At 49.3% G+C, this 24,413-nt stretch overlaps 3 protein-coding genes across 6 annotated transcripts in view; 1 reads left to right on the top strand and 2 right to left on the bottom strand.

Annotated features, from left to right (window-relative positions):
• LOC122369530 (DNA-directed RNA polymerase I subunit RPA12-like) overlaps positions 1-16,048 on the bottom strand; it is a 36,571-nt gene extending 20,523 nt beyond the window's left edge. The window contains exons 1-2 of one of the 2 annotated variants that reach the window (XM_043344328.1): positions 15,866-16,048; positions 10,669-10,822 (exon numbers count right to left, since the gene is read on the bottom strand). In XM_043344328.1, the coding sequence (XP_043200263.1) occupies positions 10,669-10,771 (103 nt within the window). In that variant the 5' untranslated portion in view covers positions 10,772-10,822; positions 15,866-16,048. The remainder of the gene's footprint in view (positions 1-10,668; positions 10,823-15,865) is intronic. The other variant, XM_043344329.1, reaches the window with a different exon arrangement.
• LOC122369528 (60S ribosomal protein L17-like) lies at positions 1,287-23,567 on the top strand. 3 transcript variants are annotated; one of them, XM_043344325.1, is made up of 5 exons: positions 1,287-1,403; positions 16,860-16,948; positions 17,334-17,468; positions 22,831-23,055; positions 23,415-23,567. In XM_043344325.1, exons 1-5 carry the CDS (start codon positions 1,388-1,390, stop codon positions 23,526-23,528), a joined length of 579 nt encoding a protein of 192 aa, XP_043200260.1. In that variant the 5' UTR covers positions 1,287-1,387; the 3' UTR covers positions 23,529-23,567. The 3 variants fall into 3 exon arrangements, with proteins under 3 accessions (XP_043200260.1, XP_043200261.1, XP_043200262.1); XM_043344326.1 differs by lacking the exon at positions 1,287-1,403 and adding an exon at positions 16,433-16,553; XM_043344327.1 differs by lacking the exon at positions 1,287-1,403 and adding an exon at positions 16,570-16,613.
• Positions 2,246-5,283, bottom strand: LOC122369527 (cytochrome P450 4C1-like). Its single transcript, XM_043344324.1, has one exon. The coding sequence runs from the start codon at positions 4,827-4,829 to the stop codon at positions 3,156-3,158; it is 1,674 nt and encodes a 557-aa protein (XP_043200259.1). The 5' UTR covers positions 4,830-5,283; the 3' UTR covers positions 2,246-3,155.
• Positions 23,568-24,413: the final 846 nt, after the last annotated feature.

Raw genomic sequence — 24,413 nt, 5'->3', positions numbered from 1 at the left:
TCCCACGGGAGGCGCCGACTGCCTCTGTACCACGCCGACGCCGCTGGGAAGACGCTGCTCAGGGACGGGTCCCACAGGCACCTGTGACCGCGGCTGGGGTGGTGGGTGTCATCGAATTACTGACCTACATCGGGTCAAACCGAGACCCCAGAGGAGACAGCTCGCCCGGGGGCATGGGCATGAAGCAGTCAAATGGTGGGGACTGGGCAGCCTGATTGTGAGACAGCCCCGACCATTGTCAGACTGTAGACGCGTGTGGAAATGGAGCCCTATCGCTCCCTAGGGATGTCCCAGAGCTGTTATAACGATGCGTTCACCCACTCACTGTATAAAATTTGGGCCAATGGTACTCTGCAAAAGTCTACGCAATGGAGGTGTCACCCATTTCCGACCTCCCAATCCTAGTTGGATCTGTCCTATTGCCTACTACATGGTTGTCCTCACTGCTTTCACTGACCATTTCCTACCAAATGATCATTGATCTCTATCACAGTCAGTACTAGTACCATTTCCCTCGATCCCCACACCCCTGTTCCTGATTCTCCTGACCCCTACATATCACAACATTCCATCCTTTCCTGTCTTGTCCTTTCCGCTTCCTTCTCTTCCTCACATTTCTCTCTGAATCATCATTTCTTCCCACCAGACCTCTCCGACCATCTCCCACGCGTGGGCCACAGCTGCCGACCGGCAGACATCTCGGCCTCCGCCCAGCCTCCGGGCTATCAGGCATAAGAGTGCTATTCCGAGTACGACCCAAGGCCAATATCAGAGGCACCAGTGCGCTCCGCCAGGCCGCCATGTGAATGGGTCATAGCTAGCTAGTTCCACGGTATGACCAGGGCGGTGTTTCACTGGACGCTGCTACCACGCTGCTTTTCCATTTCGCGAGCTGACGTCATACTTGTGGTAGTGTTGGAGCAATGGGCTTGCTGACGTCTCCATGGAAACCCAATTTGACACGTGTGGTAGCAGCGTGCTGCTATCATTGGTGAAACAAACACTACCCCGGAAGCTCGTGGATAAAGCTCGAGGACTGGTGGAGGCATAACGGTCCTGTAAAGACAAACCCATCCCACCCGTCTCTATCCGAGGGTCTGGTTGAGCAATATCCGATTGGGGGTTGATATGAAACATGAGTGTTGTCTTAGGTGACAAGACAAGCCAGTTGTTTGTGTTTCGATTCGGTATCTGTGGGCGAGGCTCTGCGGGACATCTACTATTATCTGGGCACCGAGAGCGGGTGTGTCAGATAGCCAAAATCGCAAACAGTCGATTGACAGTCCACATTGTGAGCGCTGCCTTTTCACCTGACTCGAGGCCTACATATAGCATGGCGAAATGATTTAACGCGCAATCTGGTCAAGTCGGAAACAGGTGTACTGCGATGCCCAAGGAATTCCGTAAGTCTGAATGAAAATGGGGATAAATTGTGCAACATGTTGCACGGTGTGAAAGGCAGACCTAGCGTGTCATGTCTGTTCGCAATTTTTCGGCACATACTTCACAGCTATTATCTACTAGACCCTAAAAAGGGCCATTAGGTATATAACATTCTGCTAGTGTTGTGTATTCGTATCACGTTGTCGGACCAGGTTCCGGCCGCGCACATCGGTCGCCGAGGCCTGGGGCGGCGCCGGAGGCGGTGTCTAGCTACTGTCTGAGGCGCGCTCTGCCCGCGGACAGAGAACAGTCACTGTCTAGGCGCGCTCTGCCCGGGAGCAGCACCACTAGTGACGTCACGCCGTCAGCCGCTGAATGGCCGGCGGCCACTGACGTGCGACGTCGGACATATCCCGGCTCATTACTGAGCCGCCCCGATAAATATTGTGATACGTCTCCCATTGATCGCTGGACATTCTCCCCAGCGGCATCGCTATTCCTTAGAGAGAGCCAAGCAAATTGAATATAGTTGCTAGGTTTCTGGAAAAGGTTTTTAGGCTTTACCTACATGGAAGCTAGAGATGCTGGTGCCAAAAGGCGATTCTGAATGGGATATTCGCATTAAACGAGCATAAAATTACCATTACTGTTAAGGCTGATAAACAATAAACTACCAATGGCATTGGTGCTATTTGACACAAAGATTAAAAGCTGAGCAGACAAACCAAGCTGTTGCTAAACCTGTCGGTTAATACAAGGACTCAGAAACTTCCAGATGCTCAAACACTGGGCACGCAGTGAGGGACCAAAGTCCGAGGTCACGATTCTCTGCGCAATGAGCAAATAAACAAAACATCAAGGCTATCCATTCCACATAAACTTTAAATTTATTAACAGAATTTAACGATTCGTGTAAGCTGGTCCACATATTCTGAGCGTAGGAGGACGTCCTACGTGCCTGGAAACAGCCGTAAGCGATGACTTCATGCAAGGTTTTCGAGTGGACTGCCTAACATCCAGCTTTTGTTCCAAGGAAAGCTTAAACGCGTGAGTTGTACTGGAATGAGTTGAGCAAAGCTGACACATCTTTCTTTGCATACCTAAGCAATTGACAATATTGGCGAATCAGTCACCAAATACTGCTAAGCGATGCAAAACAGAGGATACGGAGACCATTACACCACCAAGTAAAAGCTCAATTGTACATTAAAATTGAGCACAAATCACCGATGTCCACTTAAACAATGCAAGATGTAGGTACACTGACGACCACTTTAGCAATGTAAAATGTCCACCGATGTCCACTTTAACAATGTGACATGTCCACAGTCACTGATCTCCACTTGCACAACGTGTTTCTTCCCCCGTGGCGCGCACACATGTGACACGCTAACAACACATTAGCGGACAATACAGACACAAACATTGAGCACATTTCCACTGAGCCACAACTCTACGACCGCCCAGCGGCAATTACGAGTACTGCTCTCTCAATCACCCGCACGCTCGAGGGTTATGACCATTCGAAATAGGCCTTCAGTGCTGAACGATTGTGAAATGTTTATCATATCCCCTCTATCTGCCAGCACAGTTCACGACAGACGATCGCCAACCATTGAAACCAACTGCCAGCCAGCCATCGCAGTCTTTTACTAAGGTTGGCCGAGCCTTTGCTGTCATGTGCCATACGCGGCCCCGCAAGGACTAGAGTTCACCAAACCCTACTACAAAGCACACCATAAGTGTGCCTTATAGAGTTCTTCAGACGTGCCTCATGCCTTTTCGCGCGGCACGAAGCTCACTTTCATTGGTGGACTACTCTGAAGCGTCAAGCTCACGTAAAACATCTTCTCGCTGAATTGCTGCTCTGTGCTCAAACTGAAGCGGCGCAGCATGGCTGCTAGCATCGACTTCATCTCGAGCATCGCGAATCGCTGGCCGACGCAGTTGCGCGGTCCAGCAGAGAACGGCACGAGCGCGTACGGGTGCCGGGCGGCGGCGTTCTCAGGCAGGTGGCGGTCCGGGTCAAATTTCTCCGGCTCCGGCCAGTGGCGAGGGTCGCGGTGCACCACGTAGGGAAGCATCATCATGTTCGTGCCCGCTGGCACCACGTAGCCGTCCACAGTGAAGTTGTTGCGCAGTGTGCGTGAGTACATCACCACTGGCGGCGTGACGCGAAGCGACTCCTTGATGGTACACTCGAGGTACTTGAGGTTGGTCAGGTGCTCGCGCGTCAGCGGGATGCCCTCGTCAGGCAGGTGTTCGTCCAGCTCTTCATGCACGCGGCGCTGCACGTCCGGCAGTCGCGCCAGGTGCAGCAGCGTCCAGCAGATGCCCGAAGTGGTCGTGTCGTGCCCCTCGAACATGAATGTGTCCACCTCCTCAGCGACATCCTCGTCCGTGAGCAGCGCGCCCTCCTCCGAGCTCAGCAACAGGTCCAGGAACGCCTTCCGCCGGCCGTCGCCGGCCTGCTCCAAGCTATCCGCGCCACCGTTCGCCCGGCGCGCGCGCCGCTCGCGGATTATCCTCCTCGTGAATGAGTGGAGCACCGCCAGCGCCTCCTCCTGCTGCCGCTGCCAGCCCAGCAGGCGGAAAATGGTGGCGTTCCGCAGCCAGGGTCGCAGAGAACGGGAGTGAACCACGTGACCAATGCTGGCAATGGCCGCCTTGTACTTGACGGCGCTACCCTGCTGGGCCCCCACCGACACACCCATGGCCGTCTCGGCGATGGTGTCGAGCGCGGCGTCAGAAACCAGTGGCCACACCTCCTGGGGACCATCGCCGCCGGCCGCCAGCCGCTCGACCAGCGCCGACGCGTTCTTGGTCATCGTCTCCAGGAACGAATCCAGGATAGCGAAGTGGAAGGCGGGCGTGATCAGTTTGCGGCGCCGGTGCCACTTTTCGCCGGTACTGGTGAGCAGCCCCTTGCCGAGCCACGGATGCAGGGGCTCATAGTCGTACCCCTTGTCCAGCTCATTCTTGCTGCTGAGCACGCCCTCCAGCGCCTGAGGTGAGGTGAGGAGCACGTAGTGCAGCGAGCCGCAGTGCATGTAGGTCAGGCCGCCCGGGTCGCAGTTGCGGCGCAGAACCTCCATCATGTCCGACTGCCCGAACGGCAGGTCCAGCAGGTTGCCGAGGATGGGCAGCGGCCGCGGGCCGGGGATCAGCTGCAGCAGCCGCTCTGCCGGAGTCCGGTAGAAGAGCAGCAGCGAGACCGTCACCAGCAGCACCAGCAGCGGCACGATGATGCTGCACATCTCCGCCAGCGACGGCAGCGCCGGAGCCATGGCTGCGTCCCAGACACTGGCCCCCTCTGACACACTCTCACAACAGCACGTCGGCGAGACTGAGGCCCTGCTGCAGCTCACACCCGAGACGGACGATCCACACCGGCCCGCAGCACACAGAGTTCTCACTGACCGCCGCGGGACGAGTGCTGTCCTCATACACTGGATGACCTTGACGCACCGGCCGCCGCCGCCGTCGCCGGCACGCCGCGAGGGGGCTGGGCCCAGATATATCAGCCCCCACGCTGATAACACACACGACGCGCCGCGGTCACGATTGGCAGAGCGTTGCCGCACTTGACGCCCGCCCGCCGTAACGCCGCGCGTGCTCACAAGGCGCACCGTGACGCTGACTTGTGGATTTGTCGGAGATGGGGCCGCCACCGGCGCCCGGGAGGCCAGGCCCGTCGCCAGGTCAGAAACCGCGGCGGGTTTCGGTAGCCGGAAATGGCCGATAGCAGTGCAGAAAAACACAGGGGAATGACCGCCGGTTATGGGTTTAGATTGCAAACCAGCTTCCGCTGATAAACTCAGAAAATAAAAAAGACGTTGACGTAACAACTAAGACAGGACTCCAAGCTTCTCACCACTCGTGTCGCCACTGGAGCTAATCTCATACAACACAAACGACCTTCAGGGAGATGGTGGCCAAGCGTCTAGGCGGATCGGCTGGAATTTGGGCGATTTTCCGACCAACTGGCAGCTCTGCAGACGGATAGGAAGATGATTACTCAAACTGGCATGACAACTTTCGCAGAGCTGTGGAAAGCGGCTACATTGCAAAAGCGGTACAAGCAACTGAGTATTATGCGTGGACACGTAAGCCAGCCTACTCACGCAATAAAAAGAGGAGATCGCCAAAACAGTTTTACAAAACCGTGGTTGGATGGAACAGTGAGGATAGGACGAAAAAATGCGATTCGAGGCACCGTTTTTCTCTAAATAATTAGCACATGCCAGAGCCCAATTCACTAGAAACAGCGGTAGACAGGGTGGTGGCAATTTCGGAGGACCTGCCGCTTCTCCCTTTTTGACACCTACGCATCCGGACTCGCTTTTTCAATTCATCTTTAGCAGTGATCACAACTAACATGACCAACATGACATCTTTCCGATGATGGCCAAATATTTTCACACATCCAAAAAAAGAGACTACCAGCGACCATTATATCAATTTTCAGTATCAAACAATACTGTAGCAGTCATCAGTAGAATGCTGGGCCGCCGATCCATAGATGGAAAAACAACACGGATGTTACATACAGCGACCTTCTAGGTGGCCATCTGTCTACCGGCACTGGCACGGATCATACCCCGTGCGACCCCAAAGCGACGCGGCTACATAATACCTACCTACAGCCAGTAAATAGGCCGAATTGACACAGACACAGGTCATAGTTCATCACCAACCGTTAGTCAGCTGACGAGTCGACTACCGTTCACGATAATACCATAAGAAAATTTCAAGTTCCTCGATAGTCCTTCAATATAAATTAAAAACACTTCAGCGTTTAGTTCAATGCTGAAAACGCTGGCAAATTGGTCTTGTTTCAGTTTTGAACAGCGGATTGATCAGCTCACGTATTCTTCTTACGGCTAGCGATTCTACGAAACGACGCTGAGTCTTGTGCCTTCTCAATCGTTGTAATCAAGTGCACGAGCTAGTGAAAAGTTCTGAAGCGCGCCCGGCAAATGCGTCCTTCCGGGTATTCTGGCCCGTGATTATTCCTCTGGAAGACCGCGCGCGGTGAGGAGTGTGCCCTATCACGACTTCTGGCGAGGGTGCACTATCGCGCTATAGGCCAGAGCACTCTCCTCAGTCATCTTACGCACCACCATGACAGTATTGAACCGCCCGAGCGCAGCAGCCAACTTCGGCCGTAACTTAGGGAGGACATCTAATCCATTATGCTATTCCGTCGTGAAAAGCTCCTGATTACATCCGAGAAATCGGCAGCCAGAATTAGCATTATCTGTTCGATCTTCGATTGGAGCGGCTTGAAAAGACTTTCCACAAGCTAGCAAACGACCGTAAATAACGAGCTGGGCAGCACGTCTTGAATTCTTGAACTAGCTGACCGTGGAAGTTAGTCAACAGTTGTTTGACATGCACACGATGGGCTTGAGAAAAGCCAACCACATCATGTATGCACTAACATGTTAGTAGTGTCACATCTTGACTTTACATAACTGCAGCACGATCCGTAATCTCTCGCCGGCTGAATGCGAGCGTGTTATGCATATTGCGCTCGTTGGTAAAATCTCGCCACGAGTCCCCGGGGGCGGCGCAGCCTCCCAACCGCGTGGCAACAGCTCAGTCGGCGAGGTCAAGGTCACCGGAGGTCAGCCGCACGGGCAGACTCGGGGTGTGCCCGCGGCAAACTTTGCTCCTCTCGCACCGCCCGACAAAGAGCGATGAGTGATACTAACTAATCGCCGCTGTAATATATCTACGTGGGGATATGCGAAGTTAGCCCGCCGGGACCCATTAGACCCGCTTCATCGGTTACACTGAGTCATATGCTTCCTTTGCTTCATCGACGTTAGAAGGGGGTAACAATGAAAAATGGCATCCGGTTCGCTCAAACTGGACAGCGGGCATCCTCTTAGACGTGATGTATGTACAGCCCTCTGCAAACTGCGTGGTAGGTATTCTTTTTTTGGACAAAACCGAGAATAACGCGAATACTATGCTATCGGTCACTCGGAAATCGTAACAGCTAGACGCGCGAGACTCCGCACCTTATATTGGCATTATCATCGTATTCATGTTCCATCCAGTTTGGCAACAAAACCCAAAAGTTTATATTTGCCCTCAAAACAAACTTTTGCATTTTGTTGCCAGACAAGGCGTATACTTTGTATAGTGATAGACCAAATCGAAGGAGTGGAGCATGGCGCATCTATTTGCAGATTTCCGACCGACTGATAACATAGCCTTAAAGTAATTATCGGTTTTGTCGAAAAAAGAATACCTACCACGCAGTCTGCTGAGGACTGTACTTATCGTAGAGGAAGAACCGTATACTCCTTATCTTTTAAAGTCTTGACTTGGCCTAAAAAAGGCTTAGTATAAAAAGACGACAAACAGACCTACTGTTAACGCCAGACCCCTTGAGACCCTATTTTTTCGCGATTATTTGTAAATGCGTGGAATAATTTCAACCATATTTAGAAAGTAGCTGTTTCAAGACCTGCCGAAACTTTTTCTTCAAATACATTTTGTTGTCACTTAAATATTTGTGGCACTTGTCATTGACTCGTAATGTTAACTGTTTTTCCATCCTGGATAGAGGCTTTCATACGTCATATGACATTAGGCTCCGCCCACGACTGCGGCATAGACCCGTGCCCATCAGCGACCTCTGTACAAACGACACCCATGCCATCTGTAAAGGACTATGAATTTCGCTGACGCTTCACGTGCTATGAATCAATTGCAGCAGACGGTCAAGTAAATGTTATGCTCTTGTTGATTCTTGTATATACAGGGTGAGCCATAAAGATTTACCCATCGATAAATTCACTTTATTTCCAAACGGGTTGGCGTAGGCATGCCATCTTTTGCATATATGTCGCAAATTTGTCTCCAATCCTGACAGTGTAGCTCATTTTGTATAATGCTCGTCCATTGTCTCTGCTACGCTCCTGAAATGCGAGGTCGTCTTAACGCACATCCGCCGCTCCTGAAATTCAGGAATCACCACTGGGTGTTGGCTGCTGAACACTCCTTGGTCTAAAGAATGCTGGGCACAATTTATCCCCGACTTCAGCCCCACGGGCTTCGCAAACTGAAATATCCTGAAAACCCGACTCGACCGAGTCCCTGAAACACCGCAAATGACATACGGCGCAGCATTGATATAGCATGGGTGATCGAGGAAATAAGTCAAAAGACGGTGCGGCGGCCGCGTGCCATAGTGCTCTCGCGTCTCGGGCGCGTAACATAAGAAGAATGCAAGCATACAGAAAACAGACTACATTTATTAGTTAGGAGATGACGTTGCCATATGTATGTAAAAGATGACATAGCTATGTCAGCGCGCCTTGAAACAAAGTTAGATTTTCGATGGGTAAATCTTTATGGCTCACCCTGTAGGACCAAGAGGACCATCACTCCTCAACCTACTACTCACACGTGCTTCGAACAAACGTTAACGATTCCTAACAATTAGCAAATACGATTTTCGATGTAGGGTAGGTATCTGTTTGAAATACGAGCGAGCCTTATGATGTGAAGCGAAGGCAATTAACTTATCATTGCGTTGTTCGATGGTTGCATAGCGATGTACAAATCAGGAGCTACTTGATGACATCCGACATCCCATTATCGCATTATCTGCAACGCCATAGGCTTTAAATACGGGTGAATATTTCCTAACCTTATGTCAGTTATATGCCATCTGCCCGTCATTTGCAGCTTATAAAAAATAAAACAAATATCAGCGAACATATCAGCATTGTACAAGCAATGCGCATTGAGCATTTATGGCTCCTCAGTCATCATGTCGCTCTCTGGGCACTGTCAGCCAAGACGCTACGCACAACTCCGCCGGCTTTCGGCACCTTTCGACCGTCCCCGCTCCCCGCCACAGCGAGAGTGACCGCGCGCCGGCCCGAAACCGCCGCAGGCCAAGACCACAGAGGCGGGGCTTAGCTGTGACGTCATAACGTATCACAGACTGACTGGTGATAGCCTCTACACACCGGGTGAAAATCTTGCTCGAAATTTAACATTACGAGTCAATGACAAGTGCCTGAAATATTGAAATGGCGATAAAATATCTAAATTGTAAAAGTTTCGGCAGGTCTTGAAACGGCCATGTCCTGAGCTTAGTTGAAATTCCTCCACGCATTTAAAAATAATCGCGAAAAATTAGGGTCTCAAGGGGTCTGGCGTTAACAGTAGGAGCAAAAGACTGTTGACTCCGCTAGAAATTATGACCAGACTAAAAAAAACAAGGATTCTCGCCAGCCATGTCCAAAATGCTCACGCTGTGACCACCACCAAACATTTCCTGTGTGCAAAAGGCAAACTTCATCGCATATAAACACGCTGAAAACGACTTATTTTCACGTCGCATGACATCCTGGTATGATATCAAAAGTTTCCATGCATAACAAATACGATGTTGCGAACACATCAAAAGGTAAATAGGTACCGAATATCTGCGAAACACATCCAAACGCAAAATTTGTATGAATGACTCCAAAAGGCAGTCATTACATCCCAACTGTCGGAGTCACACTATCAAAGCATCCCTGTCGCTCCGCGCTCGAACAACGACTTAGCAGTCCGTGAGCTGGCATAGCCTTCATCGGCCAGCGACCTGTATGATTGTATAGCCTTCACATCAAATGCCACCAACCAAATGGAGTTACTGCTTATTTTAGAGCGTAGAAGAGCGAACGTTCACTTAACTTTCTAGATGCAGCGGCAGTTTAAAGCAATTGAAGTCCCGACGTAAACATCAATTAGTTCACAGTGCCAAAGGCCAGAGATTTTGTACAACTGTTATCTGTGCCCGATGAAAATATGACTTCGAGGAATGTTATGTAAAACGAAGCGAGTCAGGCGAGCAAACTCAAAGTGTCAGCGTCCCTAGAAACAGTTATTTAGCTCTAAGCATATAACTGATTCAAAATTGATAGAGATGGCTGATATATGGCCCAACCAACTGTCCATGAAGGCGAAATGGGAGTGATGCATCTCGAATAAATCATCGTTAAGTGTTAGCTTAATTGCAGCGATACATTTCCACGTGCCTAGCAAATGGCTCGGTTTGTGCCCAGCCTCAACATACTAAATGTTTATTGTTCAAAGCAAAATATTTAACAAGATGATGATAAAACGCCATGCTTACCCTCTGTCAACATCCCATCTCCCCGAGAATCAGCTGCACTAAGGTCTGAAGTTAAACGCTTATCTCATCTGGTATCGTTCGCTCTCCCGACCCTGCCGCGGACAGCGGCCTCCCCGCACCGTGCACCAACTAACCTGCCATGTCGACCTGCAGTTTGCAGACATTGCACGAGACCAGTGATGAGCCGCAGGGCAGCGGCAGGATCGCGCCACAATCGTCACAGAAGCTGGCAGACATGCTGACCCTTCACGGCCTCCACGGAAGGACGTACGGTCGGTCAATGCACAACTGTAGAGAACAGGACGGGCGGGGGTCAGAATCTTGCTATTTCTAGTTGGACTGTTTGACCTAAAGAGTTCAATAGTGTGATATACCGTATCATTGTCGTGTTTAGGTTTTCAGGAAGTCCGGCTGACAATAAGCATATAAGAAATGCAACAATTCCGATTTGCTTCAAACCCACAAACATGTTACTTTATCGATTTGGTTACTGGACGAGGCAAACTTGGTGATGAGGACGCAAGTGCAGATGCAAAACACAATAAAAAAACACGCGGATCGTGTCCCCAGCCTTTGCTTAGAAGATATATCATCAAGTTGAACAAAATGACCCCACAGTAAAACCGTCTGATAAATGAAGACCTCTCCCAGTCGGCGAGTTTCCCTCAGCAGTGCTTTCTGTCAGCTTCGGTCAACAACACCAGAGACATAAAACTGTGTGGCGGCCCATCCATTTCGGCGAGACAGATTTTGATACGCTCCGAATGAACTCTGGACGCCGGGCACCGATCGGACAAAGCCGGTGGCCAAGATCAATCTGCCACAGACGCGTGAGGGAAGCCAGACGACTCCGCGGCGCGGCGCAAAGGAGGCGTTGGTAGTCGAGACTCGGTGCCCGGACAGCAGCCGTCCACGGTAACTATGACATAGCTGCAGACAACGCGGAGGAGCAGGGCAGTGGTGGAGCAGCACCTCCGGGCAAATACTGATGTGGAACAAAAAAAAAAAAAACTTGCACAAGATATGCACATGATATATCTTCCTGGTCTTTGTCAATGACCTGCCCGCTTGTGTCTCGTCAGGGCTAAAGTTATTCGCAGACGACACGAAGCTGTACAGAAGTGTCGGCCAGGCTTCAGAGTCGGAGGCTTTGCAACGAGACCTCGATGCCCTGCTCGGATGGTCTGAGAAATGGCAACTTCCTTTTAATCAGTCGAAGTGCAAGTCTCTTCACCTAGGTCCTCGAAACGCCATACTCATACTCATACTCATATATTTCGGTTACATCCAAGAAATTGGGTTTTCAGTAAACCACGTCATACATTCAGCAGTTCAAAACTCATACCTGTACATACCGGACAGATTCTATAGAGGTTAAAATACACCACACATGATAAACTAACTGACCACATTGACCTAGCGCAGCCGGATTAAACATGCCGTTTCTTAACCTTTTTACGGAACGCCGCCAGACCGGTGCAGCTTCGAACAGGCGCAGGCAACTCATTCCATGAACGAGTTGCGCGACAGATGAATGAGCGCCGGGCAAGCTCAGTTCGCACGCGCGGGACATGAAGCTGACCGTCACTGGTTGCCCTAGTGCTGCGGCTCGACACCGCAGTACGGTGGACGATGCGGCTGCGGATCGAATCAGGGGCATGCGAGTCATGCATCAGTTTAAATATAACATGCAGATCATGCTCACGCAGTAGCTCCTGTACAGCAGGCCATCCCAGTTCCTTGCGGGACGCTGTCACACGGTCGCAACGCCTGAGGTTCGTTACGATTCTGACACAGAAGTTTATGCATTTCTGCAGTCTCCTGAGCTGTGTGACTGTGCAACCGCCCCATACAGACATGCAGTACGTTATTAGCGGGAAGACTAGCGCTTCAATCAGGAGCTTACGGGTCTCGCGCGGCACGCGGTGTCGAATCCTTGACAGACCGATCAGTACACTATAGCACCGGCGCAAAATGTATGATATGTGTTTGTCCCATGTCATGGCGTCGTCCACGGCGACGCCCAGCACCCTCACCGACTGTACCGGGAAAATTTGAGAGTTTCCAAAATGGATATGGAAGCCAGTTTCGGTTTTCAATCGTTGCGATTTTACCATGATCATCTCAGTTTTGGAGGGGTTGATTTTTAATCTGTTCTGGGTAAACCATTTTAGAGCAGCAGACATGCTGGTTTCCAAACGTATTTTCATGTCAGAGAGGTTGTTCGGTAAGTCAGAGTGGAGGAACTGGGCGTCGTCCGCATACATAACGATTTTCTCAGCAGGTACATGTTGTGGCAAGTCGTTGGTAAATACCAAAAATAGGACCGGGCCCTGGACCACTCCGTGTGACACGCTCTCAACACTGGGGCCACCCCGAACAGACTGGGTCCTGCCACTGAGCCACGCACGAAACCAGCGCTCCTCAATGCCGTACCAGCCCAGCTTCTCCAGGAGGCGGCCGTGCTCGACACTGTCGAAGGCTTTAGAAGTGTCGGCTGTGACTAGTGACGTCACACGCCCGGCGTCTACGTGGTCTGTGAGGTACGTGACAGTGTCGAGCAGGGCCGCCTCGGTGGATAGGCCGGGCCGGAAACCGTACTGCTGTGGACACAGCAAGTGATGACTTAATAGGTAGTCCATGAGTTGTGTGCAGACAACACGTTCGCAAAGCTTGGAAACAACAGGTAGAATCGAGATAGGTCTGTAATTGCTAGGGTCACACGCATCACCGCCTTTATGCAATGGTACAACAGTAGCGGTTTGCCAGGCGGGCGGCAGTTCACAGCGAGAGATAGCGCTGTTAATCACATGCAGAATATGCGGCCCTACCACGCTAAAAGTCAGTCGGATCATAGAGATCGTAATGCCGTCCGTCCCGCACGCCTTGGACGTCCCCATACGCTGGAGAGCAGCGGACAGCTCGGGCAGAGTGGCCGGGCGCGGTCTGAAGGCTCCGCTGGAGACTCGCGGCGGGCGGGGGTGCAGCGTCTCTCCCGTGTCCAGCGCCGCCAGGCCGTCCGCCACGCTGGGGCCGATGGTGGAGAAGTAGCTGTTGAGGCGGTCGAACCAAGCCGCTGGACGGTCTGATGACCCATCAGGTCTCGGTTCTGGTTTCTTGGATGAAATAAGAAACCGACGGATGTCGCGCCAGGTGGTGGACTTTGAGCGGCGGAATGATGACAGGAAATACTCCGAGCACGCGTGGTGTTGAGCCGTCTTGACTGCGTTGCGACAGCGACGAAATTCCTGCTCAGTCTCCTCGCACGGTGTCCGTTCCTTATCCTTCCGAGCCCTGTCACGTGCTTCCATTGCCTCTTTCACATCTTCATCATACATCCACGGTTGAGACTTGTGTCGCAGCTTGACCTCCTTCAGCGGCAAGTGCCGGTCAATGATCGGGTCCCACACCGCTCTCCAGGCCGACCACTTGTCAGTGGCGCTGATAGCGCCGTACACAGCCGACCAATCAGCGACGAGCAGGTCCAGACAGAGCGCGTCTTGGCTCAGGTTGCGCGTGGAGCGCACGGTGACTGTGGTGGGCTGGCGGCGCGTCTTCACGCCGCTGATCGAGACGGTGATAAGATCATGGTCGCTGATGTTGCATGGTGTTACATCAGCAGCCGTGGCGAGGTCAGGGTGACTAGTAATGATGTGGTCGATCAGAGTTGAAGTCACTCCAGGACGAGTGGGCGAGGTTATGAGCTGGCTGAGAGACAGACTATCCAGCAGCTCCTTGTACGCTCTCACTCCCGGCTTGGATGGCTGCATGACGTCGAAGTTAGTGTCAATCACCTGTACCGTATGGGAGACACTCTGTTAGATCAGACGTTGGTGGAAAAGGACCTGGGGGTCAAGATAGACAACCAGCTCAAGTTCCGGGAACAGGCTGCCGCAGTCGTGGCCAAAGCGTCACACATTCTGACAGTCCTTCGTCGATCCTTCGGAGTAATTGATGAGACTACGCTTCCAACACTCTTCCGGACCATGGTTCGCCCCCATCTCGAATACGCCAACGCGGTCTGGGGACCCTTCAACCGAGAAGACCAGAAGCGCATTGAACGGGTACAGCGACGGGCCACGAGACTGGTTGCCAGCATCCGCCACCTGCCATACGAGGAGAGACTCCGGAGCCTGAATTTGCCATCGCTCTACTATCGGCGCCGACGAGGCGACATGATCTCGGTTTACCAGGTGCTTCGACGGGGAGTGGATGTTGACCCATCTCAGTTCTTCACTGCGGCGACGACGACCAGAACTCGAGGGCATGAGTGGAAGCTGTCCAAGCCAAGAGCTGTCTCCAGAGTGCGGCGGAACGCCTTCAGCATACGAGTCCTGAACGACTGGAACTCTCTGCCATCCGCTGTCGTCGATGCGCCCTCAGTCAATAGCTTCAAGGCCAGGCTTGACGAACACTGGGCTCACGCCAAGTACACCATACATTCCAACGACTGATGCAGTGACACACTGACACAAAGCTCGTCACGTCCGGATCCAAGAGGCCAAAAGGCCTTCCTAAATTCCGCATTTTATAAGTATAAGTAAGTATAAGTATAAGTAACTCATGATTCGGTTGGGGTTTCACACTACACGTGCGCCAGTTCAGTGCTGCTTCTACATGCCAACATCTCAAAAATGGATGGGACGGTTGCGATCAATATTTGATCAGCTCAATGTAATGGATCAGATAGATGGGAGGCCCCAAAAGCCAGTTGGACCCCAAAAGCCACTGTATTGCACTATCACACGTTTAGGGCTCACAGTTGTGCTTCCTTCGGCCTCATTTATCCCCCCAAAAGGCATCTTACTGGTCACCTGGTGACAACTATATACCTCTACTCATATGAAAAATTACGTTTGAAAGCACACAAAAATATGTCAATAAACTGGTAGCAGGTGAGTGCTCGATATGTCAATAAACCAGGTGAGTGGACAGGGCTGGCATTCCAGTGTGGTGTAGGACTTTTCCCCAATCTGTATTGAACCTGTTGTGGTATCAGCAATAAATATAGCTGTCAAACTGGAATTAAATTGTGGGTCCGAGATGTAATGACAAATGTTTCTGCAATTAAGGCAATTAAAGACGAAGTGAGATGTCACTATTGAAATTCTGAAATTTGGAATTTAATATTACCAGCTGGAGAAGTTATTAACAATCTGTCACAATCTGATGCAATGAGAAACTCTTCATGACACAGCCTTTGCCAAAAATAACAGGATGAGTGGAGTCATTTGAGATGATCATTGAGGATTTTATTATTGTTATGATTAACAAATCCTGTTGTTAAATAGAAATGTTAAAAACTCGCAATAAGGATATATTCAAACAAACCTTAGAAAATCTTATATACCCTGCAAAAACTGTTCCACAATTCAAATTTCAATTTGACAATGAAATAGCAGATCATGAGATGAGTGCAAAATTCACACTTTCCAATATCATATCATCATATCAATGCATTTTCTAAATCAAAATGAGCAAATAATATTGGGCGCACGTGGGTTGTCTAAGTGTGTTCAGCATGAGATAAACTAATGCCAATGCTTTTAAACTTGCAAGTTGATTAGAGAACTCAAATCTATCTGAACATCTTTTCTGCTTTTGAACATTTTGTTTTGATGTTATGTCTCTGGTACGTCAGATATGAGCGAACGTAAAGTAAAATAAAAATTACTTCCAATAAAATTTCCGAAAATATAAACGTTAAAAGGAAACTTATTCCGTCCAAATATAATAAAAATATATGTTTTATTCAGTATTTTGCAAACCACACTCGAGGCTATGAAATAACAGTGAAAATAACACAATAGATATACAAGCTATGAATATAAATTAAAATTCTTAGATTTGATTTATATCCTGAGTCGATTCTTTAAATTCAGCAAATAAAAAATGAAAATTGTTTGCTTTCTAACAGAAGCATTACCGAATTAATTCCACAAGGTGATATTTAAATTTTGATCAATGGACAATTTCTTTTTAATTTCCGGCAGCGCCGGTCTTTCCGGATAAACAACTGGTAGGTGAAGTATAATGGAGAAATATTTGTCATATTTTCCGGATGCATGACTGAATTGCAGTCTGTGATCTCTTGTGATGACTGTTGCTTGTCATATGCCATAGTCTTTAATTTTAAATCAGCTATTCATATGCCATTTTCTGCTGATTCAGAGTTTACTTAATTTAACATTTGTCTCATCCGCGCCAAAATTGCCGTCTACATAAACCAATTAATTTGATGTTTTTACTAATTGAATTAGTAGGTTCACTGAAAACTGCCATATTTCTGGTAATGTGATGGAAATGGATATTCTTTTTGTTTCAGTTCCAACAATGGGGCGGTACGCAAGGGAGCCTACCAACCAGGCAAAGAGCTGCAAGGCTCGCTTTGATAACCTGCGAGCCCATTTCAAGGTATGAATGGAGATTTTCAATAAATGCCAACTTTGCTGCCTTTAAAAGCATACAACTGCAATAGAAATAAGTTACCGACACTTGGTTTTGCATTAATCATTCATCCATGGTTCAAATTTCTCCAGGGTGTTGCCTGATAGTTAAGTAAATGATTTTTAACTTTTGAAAAATATTTTGATTTCAGCTGACAAAATATGTGTGGTTTATCAGTGCTGGCAGTTGGGTATGTTTTGTCATGTTTTTTAAGAATTTTGAATTGGATCCATTTTTCATGATGCGAGTCCTAAATAAAGTAGATCAATAAATGATTTGAACAAATATTTGTCACATCTCACAAGTCATAACATCATGAATTGAAAGGATTTTGACACAAAGCTGATTTCAGAACACCTATGAGACTGCTAAGGTGCTGAAGAAGATGCCTCTGCGGCGTGCCACCCGCTACCTGAAGAATGTCATCGCCCACAAGGAGTGTGTGCCCTTCACCAGGTTCAGCGGTGGCGTGGGACGCTGTGCCCAGGTGAGGTTTGACCCTTTAATGGGTTGTTGACTTTGATTTTTCAGTTTTTTAACCATGTCTTATAATTTTAATTGGTTGTGCTTCTGTGATTTGATCATCAGCTTGGTGCATTCAGGTATGATTATGATTTTGTTTTTTACTTAATAGGTTTTTGCTTAATAGGTCCTTGTATTACATTTTCGTCAACCCTTGTCAGCAAACATTTTACCTTCTTCCTCCCTTGCTTTGGATCTCCTTTGGCAGTATGCATGGGTATGTCAAATCAAGGTAGGACAATGGAATTAGGGTTCTAGGAGTGACTAGTTCTTGGGTGGATTCCTGGTGTCAACTAGCCTAGTGTGGTAGGATGGGTGGAGGTCCACAGAGGTTTTGCAATTGAGTGATGATAATATGAACAGTTTTGGTGAAGTTATGGTGATTAATTTATGAGTAGATGAAGAATTATTGACCAATGTTTGGGTGCTTACCAGTAGATGGAAATAAAGAGACATGTGAGCTCAGGCTCATAAAGGCTGCCTCCTGGTCATGTTAGGTAGGGGAGAGTGGGGAAAGATGCCCAGGGTTTTGCTTTGTCATATATTATTCGAAAATGACGATCAGAAAGCAAAAACTTGGAGTTTCAACGGAAGCCGACATCATTTTTCTCCAAAAATATCACACTTACGTGCCTGAAATATGATAACTTGTTTTGCTATTAAGCATTTTCCTGAAGAAGTGAAAGGGGGCATCTTACCCCACAGGGTGGGAAAGACGCCCCCTGGCGTTGGGGAAGATGCCCCCTGCACTATAAGTGACATAAATGGGCACGTGAATCGCCTGAACGAATCAGTTGTCCCATCGAGCCTGCAGAAGACACCAAACGTCATCGTAAGGGCCCTCAAAAGTAGTCGTAAGGGGCTTCAAAGGTCATAGTTAGGGCCATCATAGTCCAGCGCGGCCAAACAAGCCTCCGTGGTGGCGTTCGGAGACCACTGTGGGGCCTTTACAGGTCTTCATGATGCTTGAGGGCCCTCGAGCCCATCGTGGGGACCTCAGATGCCAGCGCGGCCCGTGGAGTCAACGTGGGAGCCCTCAAAGGATGTCGTGAGGGGCCCTGGAGCCAATAATGGGGCCGACAGAGGCCGTCGTGAGGACTCTCAGAGTCAGGTGCCGCCCAAAAAGTCGCTGTGTGGGCCGAGAGACCGGCATGGGGAGCACCCGACCGTACTGGACTCTCAATAGTCCCAGATCAGCTTTTGTCTCTCATTACAAGTATGTAATAAATGATTTGACGGGCTGCTTGAAGGACAGCCTAGGGATTTAGGGGGGCGTCTTTCCCCATCAGGACGGGGGGCATCTTACCCGAAAGTACCGAAGTAACATTAAATCAGCACAATTTGTTAGCCATAAAACTACACCCTGAAACAAACTGCTTGGGACACAGTACACGCATGTTAATGTATCACGACTATAGCAAGGGACGCAAAAATTATCTACCTTCTTTGATATTTACAATGTTTTGACACCAAAATATTTTTTGAAAGCAGCAAATAAAAAACATGCAATCACCAGCCAGCTGTTGCCCAACTGAGCTTCGCAAATTTTTGTGCGGTTAACAAGGCAGGCTTCCGCTCTACGCTAAAAACATTAATTTCCAGGTTCGATTCTTTGTTTCGCCGCTAGAGGGGGTGGGGCGTCTTTCCCACCCTGGGCATCTTACCCCACTCTCCCCTACTGGTCATAGTTGTGTTTGAATGTGTTGACACTTTGACTATTTACAGCTCTTTCTGGCAGTCAATTCCACAGGCTCACTACTCTGGTTGAGAAAAATTGGCATCGTTTCCAAGTTCTGTGTTGTGGTTTAGCAAGCTTCAGACTGTGTCCCCTTATCTCCTTGTTCTGTCTTGTGCCAGGAAATTACCATCAACACTGATCTTGTCAAATCCTTTGATGATCTTGTAAACTTCAATGAGGTCACCTCTCCTTCTCCTTTCCTCCAGGGTAATGGGTGATGGTTTGTTCTTAAGTAGAGTTTAACAGCTTGATGTACATTGCCATGGCTGCTTTTTAGGGCAGCAGAAAGGTTAGATAAAAACTTGTTGAGTCTACTCAGCCTAATTCTCTTGTGCTTTGGAAGGTTTTACTTTGCACAGTTTGGTGGTTGTTTTACTTTCAGTTCTGTCAAATGCTACTTGTTGCCACTGTTGCTTCTCAGTTATCACTTATCAGTCTCTCATTGGTCAGGCATTTCTTTCATTGCTGTAGCATGTCTATTGTCTAAGTGAAGTTATTAAGAATAACTTATGGAGACCTTTCATGACCTAAGTTGACCTAAGGGGCAGAGACCTTTTATGACCTGAGATGACCTCAGGGGCATAAAGAGGGGTCATAGGTGTAAATTGCTGATTCATTGTGTAATGTGTACCTGTTTCTTGAAGTGAGAGTGTTCACTGTTCAGTCTGACTTTCATCCAAAAGAAGAGCATTTCATTTTTCTCCCATTGACTTAGAATAAAGAGCCAAGAGGTCAAGAAATTGACCTGTCACCCTTAGGTCACTGATATCAAAATTCAGAGCTATACAGACTGCTGGTAGCGATATAACCTCATTGCTGGTGTGCCCTGTCACTCCAAATCATCATGATCATCACAAATTGCTGGTACTGATTCCCTCATGCAACACCCCAAGTTTTAAAATTTTAGATGTGTTGTAGGAATTACAGAATCACAGAATTACAGAAAGTTTTCTTAGTCATGGTCACCTTACTTGACCTGGTGACCTGCCCTCAAGTAACCTGGGGTCAGAAATCTTGCATGATACAAAAGTGATGTATGATAAGCTAGTATGCAAAGTTTTGCGGCGCACAGCGGTTCTCTTTGCACACGCTTAAAAACTGGTAAGTGTGGTCAAAAACGCCCTCCATCTTGCCCCATCTGGGTTGAAAATTAAGGTGATAAGGGTGTGTTCATAGCTTTGGAGTCGATGGGTTATTTGTTGACCACGAATCTGGCTTCCAAAATTGACTCTGACTCCGGATATCTAAGTCCCATATCATGATAGGAAAGTTCATGTTGAATGCATGTTTATCTTGTCTAAAATGGTTTTGTCAGTATTCTTAGGCCTTACCTTTCAAATATGCTATATTAATATCAGGGTTTTGGCGTCGTGGTAGTGCTCTTCCGACTCCGACTCCGACTCCGGGCTCCTGACCGACTCCGACTCCGGGTCTGATACAATGGGCAATGGTGGCTGCCAAAATTCCGCGTGATATGACGCGCCATGATAGGTCTACAGGGTGTCCGGAAAGTCCTGGTGCTTTAAACATTTTTTAAAATAAATGCATTTGGTCCATAGATACTCAACAATAGAACAAAACAATGACCAGGAACAACTAGCCACATGCTTCTGCTAAGTACCCATTCATTGTAAACACCGTCTGTGCCGACGACGGCCTCGACGCAAGGGCGGAAACGCCTGCGGGTTTTGACGATGCAGGACATTTCCTGTCCTCCCATGCTGTTATGATGCGAGTCTTCAGCGACTCCAGGCTGGGATGAGAAGTTGCCTAGAGCTTATTCTGCAAAACGCGTAGCATGCCTTAGTCGAGTGGGTTAAGGCTGGGATAATAAGGTGGCCTAATCTCATTTCTCCACGGTGATCTGGTCTGCCGAGCTCCTCTGTCAGTTTGGTTTGGACGGCAGCGGCGTTGTTGGAGGGCGCTCCGTGCTGTTGAAGTGCGAAATGACCCTTGGGGCAAGTTGCCTTAATTGTCGTGTCCAGGAACCCCTCGTGGACCAGCCTGTCAGTCATTTATTTGACCTTGATGAAGATGATGGAACATTTGTGTCCATCAGACCCCAGATTTTCTTCGATTGCCGCTGAAATGCTGCTTCAGTCTCAGCAGCTTTGGCATACCGTGGTCGTAACTAAGTGAGAATAACTATTTTCTAAGAAATTTCCGATCCGGAATGCACCTTTGCCTGCTCAACCGTTCGCCGGGAAACGCCGCATCGCGCTGCAACTCGCGCCTCGTTCAAGCCGCACCGGGCCCCCGCGCGCGGGCTCTCAGCGACAAGGCGCATCTTCGCCCATATACCTAGCACTGAAAACGGTTTCAAGGTCATAGTTACACGACCCCTAGCTGAGCGGTGAACGAAGGGTCGTACCTGTGGTGATTGGTGGAAAGTCCAATAATCACAGCGCGCGTTAAACGACGTCCAAAAGAGGCGCCAGAACTTTCCGGACACCCTGTTCGCGCACCGGGAGATCGCTCCGGTTTCGTTCATGCGGTCACCATTTCTCCCACGTGGACGCAGCTGAATCCTTAGAGACCAGCGGCCGGCGGCCAGCTTGAAAACCCGCCGAGAAGCACGAGTGTGGCCGTATCATGACCACGGGCATCGCCATCATGTCGGTCTGTGTTTGTGTTAGGCACTTTTCGGAGCGATAAAAGAAGAAGGTAAATATACAGTTGTCATTAAGTCTTTGACACTGGATAGTAGAAGTTATAACGCGAATACAAAATGCTTGCCTACTAAATTATGACATAACTTGAAATTTGTAAGAGGCAATGTTAGCTTTCAGGACAAAAACAAGATGTGTAAAATAATACCTTATTTGTGATCACTGGAAGCGAATTTTGCCGTGGGGCCACTGGTTAAAAACAACTGAAAAGTGATAGCACGGATTGACTGCAGTTAACTTTCCGGAGTCGGAGTCGAGGCGGCTGGACCGACTCCGACTCCGACTCCTGGCTACTTGCCACGACTCCGGGCGACTCTGACTCCGACTCCGACTCCAAAACCCTGATTAATATCATGGACAACAGCCAAACCAAAAGCATGTTCGGTTGGTGCAGCCGCGGTCTTCTGCATTTTTTTTTTCGCTGCAAAGGCTCGTCCAAAATAGAAGGATGGCCTTGCTTCGACAAAATCTGATTTGGGAAGGTCAATGAGCGTAGTATTGTCAAGGAGATGGGTATTTGGCATGACTGGCCCATGTAGTGTTGACTACGACTAGTCCGACTCCAACGTGGGGCAGGATTGCCTGACCGACTTTGAATCCGCAGCCCTGAGGCCGCTTGCGCCAAAAACCTATTGCACCAATTCCTAGATTCTGTTGTACACTCACCCCAGAAACCCCCCTTGATTAATTCTCTGTATATTCTACTAAGCCCTGTAGGTATACATTATGAAGTGGTGCAAAAAATACCATTTATTCGCTAACAGCGAAAGTAGCTTGCCGATTTTACCTAGCTAAGTATTTTGGTGCAAGAGTCCTCCGGTTGTTCTACTGCCGATTTGGATAGCTGCATGATTATGTAACCCTTCCGTGGAGTGTTTTGCTTCCCCTCGACCTGACCTGGCTCTTTTCCGTCCGTCCAGGCCAAGGCGTTCGGCACCACGCAGGGCCGCTGGCCCAAGAAGTCGTGCGAGCACCTGCTACAGCTGCTGCGTAACGCCGAGGCCAACGCCGACTTCAAGGGTCTGGACGTGGACCACCTGGTGGTAGACCACATCCAGGTGAACCGGGCGGCCAAGATGCGCCGGCGCACCTACCGCGCCCACGGCCGCATCAACCCCTACATGGCCAGCCCGTGCCACGTGGAGGTGAGCCGAGAGCGGCAACGTGCCGCCGCGCAGACAGGGTGGGATGCCGGTCCGAGGGGGTGGGATAAGGGGATTGCTTGTTGTGGCCGCTTGTTTGCTATCACTGAGTCGGTTTGATTTTGCTCCGGTCATTGATCTGTGGTTCAGATCTTAAGTTAACAAGATTTCCCTGTCTTATCGTAGTTACAATGTAGCTATGTCGTTAACTTGAGTACATTCTTATACTTGCCTTGGCTAGCCTCCTTTACGAATCCATGCCGTAAGGCGTCGAACTGATGAACCGGAATGGTTACCCTGCTTTCCCTGCGCTTCCGTTGCCTTCGATGACTGATCGTTGACACCTCTGCTCCGTCCGGCAGATCATCCTGACTGAGAAGCAGGACGTGGTGTCGCGCGTCACCGACGACGAGCCCACCAAGAAGAAGGTGTCCAAGAAGAAGCTGGCCAGGCAAAAGCGTGAGATGAGGGACTAAGCTTTCACTGAGCAAATACACTGAGTTGGCCGACGCAAACGACTGTGTGAACTGTGGATGACGGATGCGGAGAGGACGGTCGGGGTGTCGGGTTTGGAGAGGACGGAGAGGACGGTCGGGTTTGGTGGGGTGGGGCATCACTGGGAACGAGCTGAGACGCGGCGAGCATTCTCTGGGAAAAACATCGACTCTGAGACCATGCATCATTGTACATGTCAGCGGTAACGGTAATGCTGGATAGGGTTTGAACGGCTTTGTCGGACACACGGGAGGGCCGTCGGATGGCGCTTAGCTATTGAGGATATCCGAGGATATCCGAAGTCGTCGATAATACCCTGGCTCAGCAGCCGGTTTCAAGACCGGTATCAGAATCTATGCCCAAAATAATCATGGTCTGGAAAGTGGAAAGGAAAGGAACCAACGATCTGGCTGTATAGTGTAGGTATACGAATGTTTAGTATTTACGTCTGGATACCTCCGCGAATATGAAGCAAACCTAACTAACTGGGTACTAAAAATGGGAAATGACACCTAATTATAGCTATGGCGATTGGCGATATATTGGTTTGTTTGTTTGTTTGTTTGTTTGTTTTGTTGGGTTAGGCCCTTTCGGTCGACAAGACCATTGCAGAGCCGGAAGGATGATAGGATTTAGGGGGAGACATTGGTCTGGGCAGGCACCTTACTGAGTCACCGGGGCTGAGCCCGTCCAGAGGACAGGCCACCCAGCCCCAAGGCACTCACTGTACCCGGCTACGGGGTGCGCTCCCTCAGGAGCAGCGGTGCCGCTCCAAGGGAGCAGCCCGCATGAGATAAGTTGCCTGTCCAGTCCGGAGGGGGGTTGCGGCGTGGAGGAGAAGGATTTCAGTATCCTGAGGATAGAAG

This window comes from Amphibalanus amphitrite, unplaced genomic scaffold, assembly GCF_019059575.1.
Source record: "Amphibalanus amphitrite isolate SeventyFive unplaced genomic scaffold, NRLGWU_Aamphi_draft 001046F_arrow, whole genome shotgun sequence".
Taxonomy (NCBI): Eukaryota; Metazoa; Arthropoda; class Thecostraca; order Balanomorpha; family Balanidae; genus Amphibalanus; species Amphibalanus amphitrite.
The sequence above is the reverse complement of the archived record's forward strand: the minus strand, read 5'-3'. Positions and strand labels throughout refer to the sequence as shown.

Excerpts from the sequence above, each read along its gene's own strand:
- LOC122369528 (XM_043344325.1), top strand. Across the intron at positions 16,949-17,333 it reads ACCTGCGAGCCCATTTCAAG|AACACCTATGAGACTGCTAA; the intron begins GTATGAATGGAG and ends AGCTGATTTCAG. Across the intron at positions 23,056-23,414 it reads CCAGCCCGTGCCACGTGGAG|ATCATCCTGACTGAGAAGCA; the intron begins GTGAGCCGAGAG and ends TCCGTCCGGCAG.
- LOC122369527 (XM_043344324.1), bottom strand. The coding sequence starts at position 4,829 with ATGAGGACAGCACTCGTCCCGCGGCGGTCAGTGAGAACTCTGTGTGCT.